Here is a 13161-nt window from a genome sequence, read left to right on the forward strand (position 1 = left end):
TTGCAGGGGGTCCTTTTAATATTTCTTCTCTAAGAAACCTGTCTTGTCTCCCCTAAAGCCTTCTTACTGCAGCCTAACCCCAGCCGGACCCCGCCTCTCTCCCCAGCGGTCGGGTCTCCCACAAATTCCGGGGCCCCGGAGGCCACGCCCCTTCCTTTCCGCTTCCGGTTTCTCTCCAGTCAATCGGCCCAGCAGCCCGGTTCCGGCCCTGCGGGGTATCGGTTCCGGGTTCGTTGCCCCGGTTCCCGGCCCCGGCCGGTCTCCCGGGCCGGCCCGGCCGCGCACAGCACCCGTTGGGTGTCGGGACTCCCCAGCCCCACCCCAACGGCCCCCTCGCCCTCCGCCGGCCCGGCCCACCTCGCCCCCGGCCCGCGCCGTCCTCGCCGCCCCATGGAGTCCCAGTGTGACTACTCCATGTACTTCCCGGCCGTGCCGCTGCCGCCGCGTGCGGAGCTGGCGGGGGACCCGGGCCGGTACCGGGCGCTGCCCCGGCGCAACCATCTCTACTTGGGGGAGACTGTCCGCTTCCTGCTGGTGCTGCGCTGCCGGGGAGGCGCAGGGTCCGGCGCCGGGGGTGGCGCGGGCTTGGGCTCTCGAGGGGCCTGGGCAGAACTGGCAACGGCCTTGGCCGCCCTGGCCTCGGTCAGCGCCGGAGGCGGGGCGCCCGGGGGCGGTGGCACCGGAGACCAGGATCCCGAACCCCCAGGGGGCGGGGATCCCGGCGGTGGGCCGTTGTTTCGAGGCTGCAGCCCCCTCCTCACCCACGGCCCGGGTCCTGCTACCTCAGGGGGAGCGACCACGGTGAGGAGCTTGGGGTGGTGACACGGCACAGGGCGGAGGGGCGGTTTGCCGGGCTCCAGAGACAGGAGGGGGATGGACGCTGGGGGCATGAAGGAGGCAGATGAAGGAAGCCAAGAAGAACCGCGTACAGCACATCTTAAAAGGGGACGCTGCAGGCTGCCTCTTTGACTCTCCCGCCCTTTTACCCCTTTCGCAAACACCAGCTGCCTGTGGAGGAACCAATTGTGTCCACAGATGAGGTCATCTTCCCACTCACCGTTTCACTGGATAGACTGCCCCCCGGGACACCTAAGGCCAAGGTAAGATTGACAAGGGGTGGAACTGTTGTCCTAATTCAGACTCCCTTTCTAAGGCAGGGCTGGCTGGCTCTCCTCTTAACTGTGGCCCCGTGTCCCTTGTTCTCAGATTGTAGTGACTGTGTGGAAACGGGAGGTTGAGGCACCAGAGGTCAGAGATCAAGGCTACTTGCGCTTGTTGCAGACCCGATCTCCTGGGGAGACGTTCCGGGGCGAGCAGAGCGCTTTCAAGGCCCAAGGTGGGGAGAATGTAGAGGGGAAATGCTCGAGTCTGAAATTTAGGGGAATAGAGTGGAGGGGTGACACTGGCAAGCTCCGGATTAGAACTGTGTTGGGGATGAGGTCTCTGCCCAGCTCATCAGTTCTTGCCTTGGCCCTCCTGCAGTGAGCACCCTGCTGACTCTGCTGCCCCCTCCGGTTCTGAAATGCCGCCAGTTCACTGTGGCTGGAAAACACTTGACCGTGCTCAAGGGTGAGCAGATCTGTGGCTTGGGTCTTGGGTAGCAGTAGGGGCATTGACTAGGTGGCAGTTACTCTGGGCACACTGGTGGGGATCAGTCCATTTGGGAGGGGTAAAGTTGGGGTTTGAGGTGTCCCGGTACTCTCAACTGAGCTGACCTGGTTACCTCCAACAGTGCTGAACAGCTCCTCCCAGGAGGAAATTTCCATCTGGGATATCCGGATTCTCCCAAACTTCAACGCTAGTTATCTACCTGTCATGCCTGATGGCTCTGTGCTGCTGGTGGATAATGTCTGGTGAGATCCTGAGGAGGGGCAGGGATGCAAAGTGGGGATGGGGGCAGGGCCAAGAGCTCTGGCAGGAAAAGATCAAGCTGTGTCGCTCTTTCTTCTGAACTAGTCACCAATCTGGGGAAGTCTCCATGGGCTCCTTCTGCCGGCTCCCTGGTACCTCTGGCTGCTTCCCCTGCCCGCTTAGTGCCCTGGAGGAACACAACTTCCTGTTTCAGCTGAGAGGGGGAGAGCAACCCCCTCAAGGGGCCAAGGAGGTGAGTATAGGGGACTGGATGCTCAAGGAAAAGGTTAACAAAAAGCAGTGGGAGGGAAAGGCCAGTAGGCCACAGAAGATGAGAGGGGAACCTCAGGTACACACGATGTTTCCCTTTGTCTCTCCCACAGGGCCTAGAAGTTCCCCTGATTGCTGTGGTTCAGTGGTCCACCCCAAAGCTGCCCTTCACCCAGAGCATCTACACCCACTACCGGTGAGTTTGTGGGACTCCCCGCTAGACACCATCCTGTTCACCTTTGTTTGGCAACACACATCCTTCTTCCCTCTCTCACTGCTTCTAGCCTGCCCAGCATCCGCCTGGACCGCCCATGCTTTGTGATGACTGCTTCTTGTGAGTCCCCCGTTCGAACTTATGAGCGGTTCACTGTCACCTACACACTGCTCAACAATCTCCAAGACTTCCTTGCTGTGAGGCTTGTGTGGACCCCGGAGCATGCACAGGCTGGTAGGTGGGCTGTCAGGCTCTGGGGACTTGACCCAGAAGAGGAGGGGAAAGGAAGTTATAGAGGTGGGGGACTTGTGGCAGGCTCCTTTGGCTCTATACCTAGGTGGTCTCCACAGTGTTACAAACGGAGAGATCAGAGAAGCAGTGGGGCAGTGATTTTAAGGACATTGACCCTGGATCTGGGCTCCCTTGTATATTTGATTTCTATCTCTCCCCTTCACTAGCTGTGTGACCTTAGGTAGGTTACTTAATCTCCGAGCCTTAGATTCCTCTTCTCTAAAATGGGGGAAATAATATCTTTTAGGATTGTTAATGGTGATCTAATAGTGTAGCATAAGTGAAGTGGTCAGAATAGACTTCAGCACACAGTAAGGATTTGCTATTGTTATTTATAAAGTTCAACAAAAGAGAATATATAAAGACTGTGCTCATGAAAAGCCCTTTGCGAACTGAGAAGTTCGCACATATGTGTTTACTGGTGGCTGTTTCTGCTCCCCCCCCCCCCCCCCCCCCAGGAAAGCAGCTGTGTGAGGAGGAGCGCCGAGCCATGCAGGCAGCCCTGGACTCCATTGTCTGCCACACGCCCCTCAACAATCTAGGCTTTTCCCGGAAGGGCAGTGCGCTCACCTTCAGTGTGGCCTTCCAGGCTCTGAGGACAGGGCTCTTTGAGGTGGGCTGGGGAGGGGCTGGGCTTATGGGTTATGGGAATGTCAGGGTGGGAGGAGTCCAGGCCTCCAGCCTCTGTGGAGGAAACACCATGGATGGCACTGAACAGCCGGGTAGAGGGAAGGGGGAACTTCCATCCAACGTTGGCCGGGCAAGTGGGGAACTTGATTTGAAAGGAGCGTCGGGGCCTGGAGGCTGAGCTGGAATGCTGACCTGTGTCTCCCCGCCCCAGCTGAGCCAGCACATGAAACTGAAGCTGCAGTTCACCGCCAGTGTGTCCCACCCTCCGCCCGAGGCCCGGCCCCTGTCTCGAAAGAGCAGCCCCAGCAGCCCTGCTGTCCGGGACCTGGTAGAGAGACACCAGGCTAGCTTAGGCCGCTCTCAGTCCTTTTCTCACCAACAGCCCTCCCGGAGCCACCTCATGAGGTATGGAAGCGGTGGGGGGGGTGGGGGGGAGGGGGGTGGGCACCGGACTGTGGAGAGGCCAGAGTTGGAGGGGGAACAGGAAAGGGTCCTGGGGCCCAACCAGAGCCCACAGCCTCTGCCTTCCCCCCCAGGTCAGGCAGCGTGATGGAGCGCAGGGCCATCACACCTCCTGTGGCCTCCCCCGTGGGCCGCCCCCTCTACCTGCCTCCGGACAAGGCTGTGCTTTCTCTGGACAAGATTGCCAAGCGCGAGTGCAAGGTCCTGGTGGTGGAGCCTGTCAAGTAGCACCCTGCCGGCTCTCCTCCCTCTTACGCTCCCAGAAACCGAAAGCTCCCTGGAGGGGGCCCTTGCTCCAGACTGTGCCTCCCCTGGGATGCCTCCCACCATGGATGAGGAGGCCCAAGAGGGCCGCCTGTCTGTGTCTGCTGATGAGGGACAGGGAAGAAGCTGTGAAATGGGCGGGTATGGCTGCAGCACTAAGCCAACAGTATTTCCCCGGCTCCCTGGGGGGGGCTGGCCCCACCCCAAGGCCAGGGGCAAGGGCTCCGAGAGCTCCCTTGCCCCCCTCCCGCCCAGTACCCTGGTTCTAAGTTTACAAAGTGTATTCCTTGTTCCTATTAAGTTGTCTCTCCTGACTCTGACACCCTCCCTCCCACCCACCTGCAGGGCTGAGATTAGAGGGTGGTGATGGCAAAGGGACCCTGACAGTGGCCCTCCTGTCTCAGGGGTGAGGGGGGATAGCCAGGTGGCCTCCTCCTGCCCCTCATGTTTACGTTTGTGGCCTGAAGCACTTTAAGTTGTGTGGGGGTTTTTTCTTTCTTTGTTTCTTTTTTTTTTTTTTTTTAATCTCTCTGTTCCTGTAACTTATTCTCCAACTACTGCTTCCAACTGAAATAAGACTATTAAATGCCTGTTCAGGAGGGAGAAGAATGACCTGCATTTGTGTGTTGGTGGCAGGAGCAGAGATCCCAGGGGCTCAGAATGGTTCCCTTCAGTAGGCACACAAATAGCTCCCTTCCTATCGTACTATTCTCCGACTGCCAGTTTTATATGCCCAGGTGCCTTGCCGCCCCCCCACCCCACCCCGTGTCAACACACGACTGTCTCCCTAGAAGATGGAAGACTGACTCAGGGTGTAACCTCCCTCACCCCCCATCGTACACACATCCCTAGGCCTGGGAGCATCAAACTCATGTTTATTAGGAGGGAGGGAGGGAAGAGGGAGATCCCCTTGCTCTCACTCTCCTTGACACAGTGCAAAGTCCCCAAGCCTCTGCCCTTCCAGGTAGGGGTGGGGCAGTGGGTGAGCAGAAAGCCTTAGTTCTAGCAGCAAGCAAAGAAAAAGGTGGAGGAGGTTTGCGTCTTCCTCATCACAGAGGCTCATGGACCCAATCCACCTCTGCCCCTTGCCCTCTGGCAGGCTCAGACGTCAACAGGCTCCCGGCCTCGGTTCTGCCTCTTCACCACAAATACCCTCTGTCCTGACACGGTCACCAGCAGCGTGTGTTCTCCAAAGACCACTGGAGAGGAGACACACCTTCCCCCACCCGGGGGAGGGAAGGGAGAACAGAGTTAGTGGGGTACAATGGCCTCTACAGGGTCACGCAAACCGGTAGGATCAAAAGCCAAAGGCATGTGATAGTTCAAGGCTCAGAGATTTGAAGATAGGAGGGCTCCATTAAATCCCCTTCCTTCTCTTGGTTTCTCCTGATTGCAGGAGTAAATCCCAAGTGGAAGAAAGTGGCCAGAACCAGGGATCTCAGAGAGAGATGGTGAGAGATTGGCAGGAGACAAATTTTTTTTTCCCCAAGAAGCCTCTGGGAGCAACCCCCACCCCCTCCCATCACCACCATTAGGGGCAGGGGCTGAGGCTCACCCGATAGGCGCTTGAAGGGTATGTTCGTGCTGTGGTGCAACCGGAAGCCACAGGCCGTGCTGACCAGCTCAGAGATAGCACTGGCTGCCTGCTCATCATTCTCTAGATCCCCAGATGACTGCATGCAGATGGAGGAAGAAGGGCAGAAATTAGGAAACAGAACCGGGAAAGAATTCCAAGAACAGTCACTTTGGCTCTCGCACTTATAATTCTACCTCTCAACTTTATGGTACTCCTAAGGATACCCCCATTTTTGGAAAAAAACAAACCTGAAATTTTCCTCTGATGTTGCTGCCCCTCTTGATGCCATCCTGTTTCTCATTCTTACAACATAGGCCTTCCCCCAGTGAGCATGGACTCTCATTCATTTCTTTACTGACCATTTTTTCCTAATCCCTGAAACTTGATTTCTCCCTGTGTCCCCACTTATTGATAAATCCACATTCTCAAACATCTGTGCCCGCCCACTACTGACGGTTCAAGGCTCTGTCTTTTCCTCAGTCTTTCCTCTGGTTGCCCTGTCTGTAGAATCTGAAACATACACATCCTCTTTGTCCCTGAGGCCTGCCCTACTACCTAGCCCTTGGGTAATGATGTGACAGCGGCCCAGGCTTCCTCTTTTCTGGTGCTTGTCTCAACTTCCTCTCCTAACGTCCTCAACATGGGCCTCCCAATTAGATTAAGTTCAGTGCCCTTTGCTCTCTGTGACATTCTGTACCTCAGTATCCTCATCTGTAAATTGGGACAAGTTCCTATTTATGGGCTCATGGTGAGGATTATGTTGCGATATCACTGGTGAGATGCTTAGAACAGCTCCTAGCAGTATATACTAACTGCTCTTACTCTGTTTCTAACCAATGTCTAAAGTCAAGTCACCAAAATTCCCCTTAGTTCACCCCCTCCCCAATCAACTTCCTTTCTTAATTTCCTATCTGCCATGGTGCCATCATTCTAGACTTGAGTTCACTGTCTTACTAGACAGAAAAGTATCTCTATTACCCGTCTCTAGTCATTACCAAGATATATTGATTCTTCCTTTAAAATTTGTTCTCTCCTTGCTCTTCACTGCCACCAGACCCATCTCAGACCTGGATTTTCAAAGCAGCCCTCACCACTTCTGAATCTCGCCCTTTCCCATCTGTCTTCACACCTAATAGAAAAATCTTGCTTAACTATTTCATCAGCTCACGTTTCTGTTCAAAGCTCCTCAAGATTAACATAAATGTGCTAATCCAGCCTTGAAAGTCCTCCACAGTCAGATCTTTCCTTACCATATTCTCTTCTTCCAAACCTTTCCAAATCTCTTCAACACGAACCTACCACTCCTACCCTGAGTACTCTCCTTTTCTGCCTGTTCACAACCATCCATCCTTTTAACACCAGCTGAATTCTCACCTCCTCCAAGAAAGTCTCCTTGTCATAATGTAAGTTATAACAGCTTTTAACCTTAAGCCTTGTCTCTCCAGCTACATTAAAAACTTCTAGAGAGCTAACACTGTATTGTACTACGGAACAAACAAAATACAAAGGATCTTGAGTAAATACCAAATAAAAACATATTCGAGAATAACGTGGGTAATATCAGTTATCAACAAACCTATAACTAGTTGTCTGGAAAGATAGTAAACTTCTACCTCAGAAGTTCCCAGACTATGATTCCAGAGATTTTATTTGATTAGTTACCAAAAGCTTACTACGTGCCAGGCATGATAGCTAACAGTGAGAGTGGAGACAAATTAGGCTAAACTGGGTGATGTTAAAAGGGATCACTGGGCCCTGTGGCCTTGGGGGACCCCCGCCCTTGCCCACAACGCACCGCCAGCACTGCGCCTTCACTCAAAACCAGGTAGCCGAGCTGGTCTGGGATTCTCTCCAGCCCCTGGGTAAGTGCAGAAGTCTAGTGGGTAAAGTTGCAATTGGTGAGAAGCATGCCAAGGATGGCCCTCGATGCCCTTCATTTGCAAACCCATGTCTCTCGTAACAGTGCCCCCCAGACCTCTCCCCAGCCAGGGTCCTTCCAGACCCTCTCCCCTCTACAGAGCCTTCAACACAGAGCCTGAGGTTCCCATCTTCCTCACCCTCTTGACCCTGGGCTCCCTTGGCCTCAGCAGCCCCATCGGCCCGCCCCATCTCCAATTCTCCCCCCGCCGACTACTCGCCAGCGTCCGTACACCCTCCCACAGATCCCTCCTCAGCCCTCTACGTCGCCTCCCCTCCCATCTCCATTCTCTCTGCGTCCCGGGGTGGACAGGAGGTAAGGGCTGAGTGCAGGCCCAAAAGGGGGCAACCAAAGAGATTGGGGAACAGGGATGCGGAACCCCTGGCGCGTACTCCCGCGCATGCGTTCTCACTCACCATCGCAGCCTTAGGTGCTGGGGGCGCTCCCTTTCAGATAGGTAGCTTCCGGCTCCAGACCCAGGTCACGTGCCTTCTCCAGGCGGTCCCCTCCAGCCTTGCGCCTCCGGACTTTAGCTCCGCCCCCAAAGCGCGGATTGGAACATGACTACATCATTAGCCTTAATCTGCCAGTGAGGAGCGCCGCTTCCGATTGGTCGCAGGTCCGCCTTAAATACCCATCTCCCAGCCCCTCAGCCGCAGAGTTCGAGGACAGGGGGGCGTGTCGGTGGGTGGGGGCGGGGCCGGAGGGAGGAGGGCGGGCTGAGGGTGTGCGCCTGCGCGCAGAGGGCTCGGCGTTTTCCATGAGCTGGGGTTGCACTTGAGAGTGTGACAGCGAGTGAGAGAATAAAGTGAAATGCAGAGTGAAGAGCTATTCAAATGCTATTTTTATACCTACTCCAGGCAGCTCTCTGTTTAAGACAGGGGTTTGTTCCCAAAGCGGCTTTTCCTCCTGGGATTCTGTGAGGAACGGTGTGATGGTGAGTCGAGTCCCCCGCCTCCTCCCCTCAGGCAAAGCAGTCGTGGTGCTGTCTTGTCTAGTATGTGCCAGGAAACATTAGCAACAGTACTTTGACGTCACTTTTTAATACATAAGTGTCACATCGAAAGTTTTTGCTTTAATATAAATAGTTTCTGGGCCCGCAATACCAATGTGACCGAGAAAGTGCTGGTGAAGTAAAATGAAGGATGATTCTAGAAATAAGTACTTTTTGGTGATAAGATGGGGGAATTGGCGCCCTCGGTGCGTCGCTGATGGGGCTGTGAAATGATGCCACTTCTATGGAAAACCCATCAACTGTTCCTGGAAAAGCCAAATACAGAGTTAGTTCCATGAGCAGTTCCACTCCTAGATGGATACCTAGGAGACTTGAAAACATGTCCACGCAAAAACTTGCACACAAATACTCTTAATAACCTAAGGATGGAAACCACGCAAATATCCATAAACTGAACAACAGAGAAATAAAATGTGGCGTATCCATGCAGTGGACTCTCATGCAGCCATAAAAAGGAATGACGTATTGGTAAATCCTACAGCAAGGATAAACTTTGGAAACATGAACCCTGAGTGAAAGCAATCAGATACACGAGGCCACATAGAGTATTTTGCTGTTTATGCGAAATGTCTAGAGGCAAATCCGTAGAAACAAGAAGATTAGAGGTTGCCAGGGGCAGAGGGGAGAGAGAAATGGGGGGGGGGCGGTGACTGCTACTTGGTGATGGAAATGTTCTGGAATGATAGAGTGATGGTGGTTCCGCAGTCTGAATGTAATAAAACCACTGAATTGTGCATTTTATTTTTTAAAATATTTATTTATTTTGAGAGAGTGAGCAAGTGGGGGAGGGACAGAGAGAGAGAGAGAATCCCAAGCAGGATCCACACTGTCAGCACGGAGCCTGATGTGGGGATCAAACTCATGAACTGTGAGATCATGATCTGAGCTGGATCGGGTGCCCCTGATTTGTACACTTTAAAATGGTGAATATTAGAGTATGTGAATTGCATCTCAATAAAATAAAACTAAGTACTGTTACTTGAGGAGAAGGTTAATTAGAGAAGATGGATGCATTTTATTTAAAACGAGGTATGTTTAGAGGAGCCTTGGTGGCTCAGTTGAATTTCCAACCCTTGATTTCAGCTCGGGTCAGGATCCCAAGGTTGTGGAATTGAGCCCTGTGCTGAATGTGGAGCCTGCTTAAGATTCTCCCTCTGCCCCTCTCCCCTACTCTCACTAAAATAAAATAAAATAAAATAAAATAAAATAAAATAAAATAAGTATAACAAAATTTAAATTGGGAGGAGGGTGTAGAGAGACAAAGTTATGTGGAGATGCTTAATTTGCAAAGGCTTCCCTTGGCCTTAGATATTGACAATACTTCGTAGTGTCATTTTCTTTAACTTACTGTTCAGGGCATTTTCATCCATACGCTTACTTCTCCCTCTCATTAACCACCCCGTAATAGTGTCTCTATTTTGCAGATGAGGAAGTGCAAATTTAAGAGAGGTTGAGCCCTGCTCACAGGCACCCAAGTGGGCAAATGGCAGAGCCAGATTCCAGTCTAAGTTTACTGACACTGAGTCTGATGCTTTTCTATTACTCCATTGGCCAACTATGTTTATTGTTATTTTTTAAAGCTACATTTAACTTTACCACAGAAATTCCCTATTTTCCTTTTTCTTGATGCAGAGAAGCCCCTCACAAAACAATGTTCATCAGCTATCATCAGAATTGTTTCATTTTCACAAATCATACTACCCATGTAGAGAGCAAAGTTTCTCGTTCTTTCATTCAACCAATGTTTATTGAGCACCTTCTGTGTACTAGACACTCTTCTTGGAACTGGAGATACGGCAGTGAATAAAAACGATTTTTTTGGGACGCCTGGGTGGCTCAGGCATCCGACTTCGGCTCAGGTCATGATCTCACAGTTTGTGGCTTCAAGCCCCACCTTGGGCTGTGTGCTGACAGCTCCAAGCCTGGATGGAGCCTGCTTCAAATTCTGTGTCTCCCTCTTTCTCTACCCCTCCTATGCTCGTACTCTCTCTCTCAAAAATGAATAAACATTAAAAAATTAAATTAAAAAGACATTTTGTATTGTTTTCAAGAAGCTGTGAGGGAGAGGGTGAGCCAGATAATGAGTAAGATGTTAAGTTATCAAGAAGTGCTATGAGGAAAAATAAAGCAGGCTTCCATTTCCATTCAGTTCAAAAAACATGAAAAACAAAATAATGTATTATTTAGGGATTTATCTATTATCTAGCCACCTATCTCAAAATGATAAAGATCAAGGGAATGATTTTTATTTTTACTTAAAAAAATGTTTTTAATGTTTTATTTATTTTTGAGAGAGAGAGAGATAGAGTATGAGCAGGGAAGGGGCAGATAGAGAGAGGGAGGGAGACAGAATCCACGAAGCAGGCTCCAGGTTCTGAGCTGTTAGCACAGAGCTTGATGTGGGGCTCAAACCCATGAACCATGAGATCATGACCTGAGCCAAAGTCGGATGCTTAATCGACTGAGCCACCCAGGCACCCCTCAAGGGAATGATTTTTAAAACTGGAATAATGGTTACTTCTGGAATAGAGAAGGGGATGGGATAGAAAGAGACACAAAAGGTTTCAAATTCATATATTGATCCCCCAATTAATATATTGACCCTGATCCCATTTTGATGATATTTGGAGGTAGGGATATTGGGAAGTGCTTATGTCATGAGAGTGGTACCCTCTTGAATGGGATTAATGCCCTTTTAAGATATACCCCAGAGACCCCTCCCCCCTTTTGCTATGTGAGCACACAGCACAGATGGCAGTCTATGAAGCAGGAAGCAGGCCTCCACCAGACTGTAGGAACTGCTAGTGCCTTGATCTTGGATTCCTAGTCTCTAGAACTGTGAGAAATAAATGTTGTTGCTTATAATTCAGCTCTATATTCAGCTCTATAGCAACCAGAATGGACTATGGCGGTAATATTCTATTTCTTAGGTTCTAAGTCTCTGTTTCTGTGTCCTCCCTGTGTGTGTGTGTGTGTGTGTGTACGTGTACATGTATACACACTTTTTAAAAAATTTTAATGTTTATTTTTGAGAGACAGAGCACAAATTGGGGACGGGCAGAGAGAGAGGAAGACACAGAATCCAAAGTGGACTCCAGGCTCTGAGCTGTTAGCACAGAGCCCGATGCCGGGCCCCGAACCTGCAAACCATAAGATCATGACCTGAGCCGGGGCACCTGGGTGGCTCAGTCGGTTAAGCATCCAACTTCAGCCCAGGTCATGATCTCACGGTCCTTGAGTTTGAGCCCCGCGTCAGGCTCTGGGCTGATGGCTCAGAGCCTGGAGCCTGCTTCTGATTCTGTGTCTCCCTCTCTCTCTGCCCGTCCCCCGTTCATGCTCTGTCTCTCTCTGTCTCAAAAAATAAACGTTAAAAAAAAAAATTAAAAAAAAAAAAGATCATGACCTGAGCCAAAGTTGGCCGCTCAACCGAGTCACCCAGGTGCCCCCATACACACTTTTTAATACATGAAAGATTTGATAGTCTTAAAAATCATAAAAAAATAAAGTAGGTCACGGCACCTGACCTGATTTGCCTCAGTCAATTAAGTGTCCAACTCTTGGTTTTGGCTCAGGTCACGATCACCATTCATGAGATCGTGCCCCACGTGAGGCTCCGTGCTGACAGCACAGAGCCTGCTTGAGATGCTCTCTTTGCCTCTCTGTTTGCCTCTCCCCGTTTGTGTTGTCTCCTTCTCTCTCAAAATAAAGATACAAACTTTAAAAAATAAAAAAAATAAATAAAATAGGTCTTATGACCCCACAATTTTACCCCAAGGTATATACCCAACAGAAAATGTGTGCATATATCTGCCCAAAGACAGAAGTAGATTGTGTCACATTCACATAATGGAGCACTATTGATCAATGAGAAGGAATGAACTAAACCATACACAACAACATAAATGAATTGCACAAACTTGATATCTAGTGAAATAAACGAATCACAAAAGAGTAAATTCTGTGTGATTTCATTTATGTAAAGTACCAAAACAGGCAAAGCAATCTATGTTGTAGAAATCAGGATGGTAGTTATCCATGGGGGAAGGGTTGAGATTGGACAAGAGGGATGCTTCCAGTAGTTGGTAATAGTATTTCTTGGTCTGGATGTTAGTGTCCTGTGTGTGTTCAGTTTGTGAAAAATTGGTGAGCTGTACACTTGCGATATGTGAACTTTTCATGTCTATATATTTGAATAAAAAGTTACAAAACCAAGTTGAGTGAGAAGATAGAGAAGGTCAGGGTGGTGATGGGTGTGCTGTTTTACACCAGGTGGGCAGGACTGGCCTCTCATGAGGAGAAAACTGAGCAGAAACCCAAGGGAGTGAACCATGTGGGTATCTACATACCTGGGGGTAGAATATTCTGGTGAGTGCTCATCTAGCTTGTCTTAGACTGAGTTCTTTGAAGATAAGCACCTGGTATACCTTTGAAATTCCAGTGTTTACCTCAGCACCTACCACATTGCTAACCTGCAAATTGAATAATTTGTTTTTGGTATATTGTCCTAGTCACTTCTAGCACTTCCTTCTGGTTTTATAATTTTTTTTCATTTTTTTTAATGTTTATTTATTTTTGAGACAGAGAGAGACAGAGCATGAGTGGGGGAGGGGTAGAGAGAGAGAGGGAGACACAGAATCTGAAGCAGGCTCCAGGCTCCAAGCTGTCAGCAC

The 13161-nt window shown here is 50.5% G+C and overlaps 3 protein-coding genes across 4 annotated transcripts in view; 2 read left to right on the forward strand and 1 right to left on the reverse strand.

Annotated features, from left to right (window-relative positions):
* The first annotated feature begins 160 nt into the window (after positions 1–160).
* On the forward strand, positions 161–5468 carry TRAPPC14 (trafficking protein particle complex subunit 14). The gene is made up of 11 exons (XM_027042130.2): positions 161–801; positions 1005–1100; positions 1207–1336; positions 1483–1569; positions 1733–1853; positions 1957–2104; positions 2235–2317; positions 2406–2569; positions 3085–3239; positions 3468–3661; positions 3793–5468. The coding sequence occupies exons 1-11, from the start codon at positions 391–393 to the stop codon at positions 3944–3946; spliced, it is 1743 nt and encodes a 580-aa protein (XP_026897931.1). The 5' UTR covers positions 161–390; the 3' UTR covers positions 3947–5468.
* Positions 4837–8032, reverse strand: LAMTOR4 (late endosomal/lysosomal adaptor, MAPK and MTOR activator 4). Of its 2 annotated transcripts, none has more exons than XM_015085727.3 (4): positions 7893–8032; positions 7354–7434; positions 5538–5655; positions 4837–5198 (listed from the first exon to the last, which is right to left on the reverse strand). In XM_015085727.3, exons 1-4 carry the CDS (start codon positions 7893–7895, stop codon positions 5152–5154), a joined length of 249 nt encoding a protein of 82 aa, XP_014941213.1. In that variant the 5' UTR covers positions 7896–8032; the 3' UTR covers positions 4837–5151. The 2 variants fall into 2 exon arrangements, with proteins under 2 accessions (XP_014941213.1, XP_014941212.1); XM_015085726.3 differs by having other exon boundaries at positions 4837–5181; positions 7893–8028.
* A 162-nt stretch (positions 8033–8194) lies between these two features.
* Positions 8195–13161, forward strand: part of LOC106987444 (NXPE family member 3-like) — a 71122-nt gene continuing 66155 nt past the window's right edge. The window contains 1 exon segment of the mRNA XM_053212951.1: positions 8195–8413. The gene's annotated coding sequence lies outside the window, so the exon portion shown is untranslated.

The sequence above is a fragment of the Acinonyx jubatus genome, chromosome E3 (genome assembly GCF_027475565.1).
Source record: "Acinonyx jubatus isolate Ajub_Pintada_27869175 chromosome E3, VMU_Ajub_asm_v1.0, whole genome shotgun sequence".
In the NCBI taxonomy this organism is placed as follows: Eukaryota; Metazoa; Chordata; class Mammalia; order Carnivora; family Felidae; genus Acinonyx; species Acinonyx jubatus.